Source organism: Osmia lignaria, chromosome 14 (genome assembly GCF_051020975.1).
Source record: "Osmia lignaria lignaria isolate PbOS001 chromosome 14, iyOsmLign1, whole genome shotgun sequence".
NCBI classification, from domain to species: Eukaryota; Metazoa; Arthropoda; class Insecta; order Hymenoptera; family Megachilidae; genus Osmia; species Osmia lignaria.
This window is the reverse complement of record NC_135045.1, coordinates 11726484-11732483: the sequence shown is the minus strand read 5'-3', so window position 1 is coordinate 11732483 and position 6000 is coordinate 11726484. Positions and strand designations below refer to the sequence as shown.

General features: G+C 37.8%; 1 protein-coding gene across 7 annotated transcripts in view; it reads right to left on the bottom strand.

Moving 5' to 3' along the window:
* Positions 1-2729: 2729 nt before the first annotated feature.
* Positions 2730-6000, bottom strand: part of vg (transcription factor vestigial) — an 86868-nt gene continuing 83597 nt past the window's right edge. For 3 of the 7 annotated variants that reach the window (XM_034334845.2, XM_076692007.1, XM_034334843.2), the window contains one exon: positions 3728-3924. In XM_034334845.2, the coding sequence (XP_034190736.1) occupies positions 3878-3924 (47 nt within the window). In that variant the 3' untranslated portion in view covers positions 3728-3877. Of the gene's footprint in view, positions 3146-3545; positions 3925-6000 lie in introns of those variants that run through there. The other 4 variants (XM_034334844.2, XM_034334842.2, XR_013063384.1 and 1 more) reach the window with 4 other exon arrangements.

The following is a 6000-nucleotide window of genomic DNA, read 5'->3' as shown; positions in this document are numbered from 1 at the left end:
GAAAATCATGACATAAAAGTACCACGAAATGGCATTTATGGCACATCAATTAGAAACTTAAAATTTGACGAAAATTACTTCATAAAAGCGAGTTTCAATTACAGTAAATAATTACATTATTTATGTGTGATGAATTATATACAAACTTTCAAATACCAAATAATTGGTTTCGAAAGTTAGAAAATCATGACATAAAAGTACCACTAAGTGACATTTATGGCTCTTCAATTTGAAACTTAAAATTTGACAAAAGTTACTGCATACAAAAACGCCCTTCATTAGTGTTTTTAAGACAAAATGAATCTGAACTAATTATTTTATTTTCCGCCATGTATCCTATAGTTAATAGTTCTTTTAACAATAAAAAGTTTCTTATCAACATTACAAAATGGAAGTTTATCTTTATCATAACCTGAACACCCGAAAACACTTTTCCGAGATTCCTTCCTCGAAACAACCCATTCCGCGAAGCTAACATAATTAAAGAAGCATTTCCCCATATGTTCATCGGATACAATCCTATAAAGAACAAACCGATAGCATCCGAGTACCAGTTAAGATCGTTGTTCACGTCGGGGAAAAGACCCATCGAGAAACATCGCGGTCAAATTCAAGCTCGCGTCTTTAATCTATCCCGGTGTCGGGTGAATACGAAACGAAAAGAAGAAAAAAAGGAAGAAGGAACGGACACAAAGGGTCGAAGCGAGCAACGCGACCTCGGTAATTAAAACAAGATGGAACACCTCGGTCAACGCAATAAATCTCACCATTTCCCATTCTTCCCCTCTCTTCTCGGGGCTCCCCTTTTTCGGCCCCTCCCCCGATATATCTTCGACTTTCCCCTTATCCGTAGATCGCAACTAGCCCCTTCACGACGTCCGACGATTTATTTTATTATTCGGTAGATTTACTGGCGGCTACCGTTTATTGGAATCCACGTCGATCGGAGATTATGAGGCAACCGAACGCAACGCATCGAGACGCGCGACGTCCTCGGGAGCAAGTTACGAAACGGTTATAATTAACGATGGTGGAATGAATGATAGCTCTAAGGCGTCGCGCGAAAAGCGATCGTATCCTGACAACCGGATAAGTGGATTCTGTTGTTTCGCGTTCGATTATGAACGGATTAAGATTCAGATCAATTAAGCGGAGATTCCAATCAGTTTGGTTAATCGTTTTGTTGATGCAACTCGATCGACTGTATGGGAATGATCGGTTTGTTCTTTCTTTGAAACTATTCGAGGACGAAGCACCATTAACCCATTTACATGATAGGAAATAATGAAAAGTATGCCATCGAGAGATCTCGTTAAAATTTCTCGCCACCATGCCCATCCGTGTACGAGCTTTCGCCCCATTTACATTCGTGCCACAGCCAATCAGGCTACACGTGTTTTACACGTGATAAAAACGATCGTCCAAATCCCTGCCACCCAATTTCCCCTAGGTGACGAAGTTAATGGCTCATTTTCTCATTTCGTTAACGTTACGACCTAGAAAACAGAGCACGTGTAAAGGAAATCGACCATCGATCTGACCAGATGTCTTTTAAACTGACTTCTTCTTTCTTTCAAATATTAATTTTTCTTACAGAAGAAGCTATGGACATTGTTAATTATCTTTTTTTTTATTCTCCAATCTTTAGTTACAAACGTTTCGACCTTTGATGAGGGCCATCATCAGGATTTGATTTCTACACTTTCTTTAACCCTTTGACGACGGACTATGGAGAGAGCCCCAATTTTAATTTAACTTTCCATATTATTTTCATTTTCTAAATTTTACATTCTTCTTTTAAAAATTATTCTCTCAACACATGAAATTCTTTCGTTTAATTTTTTGTTTTCTAAAGCTATAAAGCTATATTACATTTATTTAGTTGATTCTAGTAATTCATTTCTACAAACACTTGAACGATTATTACCTGATTATATTCATCTTTGATCTTGATATTAGGTCAATATCTTCGGTGAAGAATTCTAAAGAATTTATTAAAATGACCGAACGTGTTGAATGCAACGAAGGTAGTTTAAGAGTCTAACGAAACTGAAAGTTTCACGCAGAATTCCAGAAGACTAAATTCCCCATTACTTCCTCTTATTACGTGCTCGATTAACCTTCCGGCGTGAGCGAGGCCACTAAATTCGCCGGGGTGTAATTAACCAGCAGCGGTGTAACGAACCGCAAAAGCATAAAATTCTATTTTCTCGGCCAGATATACTCTAGTTACTCCAACGTTTATCTTTCTAATCTCGGTATTATTAATATAAACGCGGATACGCCGCCCACGCGGCAGGATATCACGTGTTTCTTACAGTACTTACGCAGGAAATCGCCGTAGAAAATAATTGGACTTGGGAAAAGGCTCAATGAAACCTGTTGAAATTTCGTCATCTCTCGGCGAATGTAAGTAATTAAATACTTGCCACGTTTCCTTTGTGGTTAAAAAAAAGTTGTCGTTCAAATCATTGAATTATACTGATAAGAATTCTTAGCACACTTGTTAATATCAACACTGCAATACGTGACATTCTTTTCAAATCTATAAAAGAAACAGATATTTTCGGGTTCTCCCACACTTCTGCTGTCTATTATTTTAAAATTGTAAAAAATTATAATAGGGATATAAAATAGGAATAGGAATATGATATAAAATAAAATAGACACGTACCTTTGTAGTTGAAGATGCAAACTGCCAAGATCTTATCAGGTGAAAGTGAAGTCCACAAAAAGTCAACGGTGTGTAATGTTAATGCATCATTTATTTAACACCTATGATGATGATAACATGAGATGGATAACGATGCGCTTAAGGTAGACTAATCGTCCGCTATTGAAAAATGACGATCCGCGTGCGTGGTTGCGTGTGCGTTTATGACAGTCGACTGGTTCTATTGAGGGAAAGGATATAAAGAATAATTGTGACAATTCGGATAGTAACTATTTTTAATTTGCTGACTCGGAGAGGTTTCAGAATTTCTGCAGCGCCCGGTGTTATGATACAATTAATAATAGTAATATATATATTTATAATATATATATATGGCAAGATCATTGGTCAATAAATATTTCACTTATATCTGCAGCTAAATCCACCAAATAATTACTCCTCCCTCGATCTTCCTCTTCGACCTGCTTTTATCTGCAATAAATCAATCATCACAACCATTAAATTTATTAATTGTCACGAATAAAACTACATTCCATCTGATGGATGAAATTCAATCAAGGTACATAGACTTTCTTCCTATTTTATTTTATTTTTTTCATTTTTGTTAATTTATCCAAGAGGACGATCAAAGTGGATGCACAAGAATACGTGTTATTCGATCTGAATGAATTATTTGGAAAATTTAGACACGCCATCATCGGCCTAATCCCCTACACTTTATTAAGAATCAGAGGTTTCGTTCTCTCAGAGGCCGGGTAGACATTAATCAGTCACTATGAAGGTAATAGTGCGCGCAAAGTATTCCTCTAATACTATCTGAGTTGTATTCTAATAGTAGATCCCTTAAAGTAAATTAGGTAACACTATGTACACTTGCTCGACGCGGCACGAACGATCTCCCGGTACGTTCTTCCGGTCGTATAACAAAGTTCCTTCCTACTATCCTCGATCTCGTTCTGCCAGAAAGCCCATGGATCCTCTAACATGCTAATATCACGTTACATCGTCTAAGCTCCTCGATGGTCCTTCGATCATTCAGCGTTTTCCCGCTGATGCTTTTCCTCGGAACGCAATGCTCGTTCGTAGAAGCTGTTCGATCGAAGTACAACAACGGCTCAGTGGTATCGAGCTCGTGATTATTTCGCGGATGCACCCACCGGATGTTGCGAATTAGGTCGGTCCACGAGACTCCGTAGCTCGCTTCTAGAACCAGTAGAGGTCTTTCGAGTCCTGGACCTGCGATTCGAGACCTGCAACAGAGAAGAATTTTTATGTAATTAATAAATTTTCCAAGTTCATCAACCGTGGTGTTTGTCTAATTAATCCTGACACGGGCAATTATTTATACCATAAAAATTGGTAAATATTACTTGATCATCTAGACAAGGGTTAACGATCCTAAGACAGGAATTTCACGCACGGAACAAGTAATTGGTTATTCGAAAAGGTAGGAATGACTTTTTCGTCCGAACGGTCGGCTCATCGTTCATCGAAATTTATAACACGGCTGGTCGCGTAATAAAAGAAGAGTCAACGTTTTGACGGATGCGAGGGTGCATAACTGGTGATGGCACCCGCTGCGCGACACGAACGGACAAACCGACGGACGAACCGAGGGAACGAACGGTCGAACAGACGGACGGACGGACGGGGGACCAACGGAATATGTCACGAGATCGACCAGTTAAGATCTCATGTTCCTTACAACGGTTGCACGCATGTGACCGAGGCTATCTTTGATCTCGATATCTCGGAGAGTGACCCTGCAGATCATCCTGGTTCTTCACTTTGTGAACAGAATCTCTTCGGAAACTATTCGTAATTCGTAATTGAGAGGAAATTTATGAAAATTCATCGAATCTTGAGTAAATAGGACTGGTACTCCTGTGAAATTGTTGAGATATTATTTTAAGACTGATTAGAATTTTTTAATTGGTCGTCTTTGTAATATAATAAAAATTGAATTTAATCCTTGGACGGCGGACCGTGGAGAGAGCCCATATCATTTTCTAAATTTTACACTGTTCATTTAAAAATTTATACATTCTACTTAAGGTAATATCCAAGTAAAGAGAAGAGGAAATTTGTGAAAATTTTAATTAATAAGTAGCATTTCTTAAAGAAATGATGCAGTTCTCCTGTGAAATTATTGATTAAAATAATAACAAGTTCAAGCACTTCAGTTCAGAAAAGTGATCCTATTAATCATCTTGGTCCACAATTCTTGCAATTGAAAAAATATTTCAGAAAAGAAATATCTTCAATTCTCAATTGAAAAATTATACATTAAATTAAAGTTTGATATGAAACGATAAATTATGGATTATTTCTATGTCCTTACTCTCTCATTTTTCCTCGTCAGAAATTTTTCACGTTTTTCCAGTATCTCTCCATTTTTCTCCATCTGTAATTAACACTTTTTACACATATACACAGACCTTCGTCAATTCCTTTGATCTTGTCATACATTTTCCAGCGTCATCGTGGCAGGCAAGGAAATAGTATCCTTCACGAAAGGCCTCGTTTAACGTCGATCGTTCGTGACTCGAATGATCACGCCGACTATCCTGCTCGTCGTCAACGTCAGCATCGACAACGTCCGATGTAACACGTCCTCGTGGTATATACATATATTCGCGTATCGTTGTAATTTCAGGCCGTGACAAGGAAAAAGACGGACGTTTTCGAGTACTTAAATTCATGGCACGTGGTGTACGACACGGCCGATTAAGTTCGTATCTGTCGGCGCACACGTGTCAGCACGTGGATCTACCTGCTTCAAAGTCAGCCCTGTGCGTTGCCATATTGGCGCATGCACACCGAAAGAAACACGGGCGGAAGCACAAAAGATTTCATCTCGCCGACGTACACCGGGAACGCGTTTCTATTTGATAGAAACCCGCTCGGTTGGAAAATGATGCTGGGACATGGCGTGAGAAGGAACCGAGACGTCAGCTTCGCGACAGTATTCGTGCCTTTGATAAGATCAATTTGAAAATTTAAACTATCGGATAATTAGAAACTTTGAAATTTTTAATTTTCCATTTAATTTAGGGGTTACAGCTCGCATCTCAAATTTTGTATAATTAATTAATAAAAAAGAAACAATAAGTAAACACTGAATGGCGTTATTATTATACCTATTAATAATTTAAGATAGCAAATTAAAAGCTTTGATTTGAAAATTAATCAATCTCAAATTATTAAATTATGAATCCCTAAAATTCCCCATAAACATAATAAAACCTCTCAGCGTGTACAATCACCCCTATAAGAAAAATATTAATAAAAGCAGGAAAATTAATTAATTTCTCAAATTGAATTGA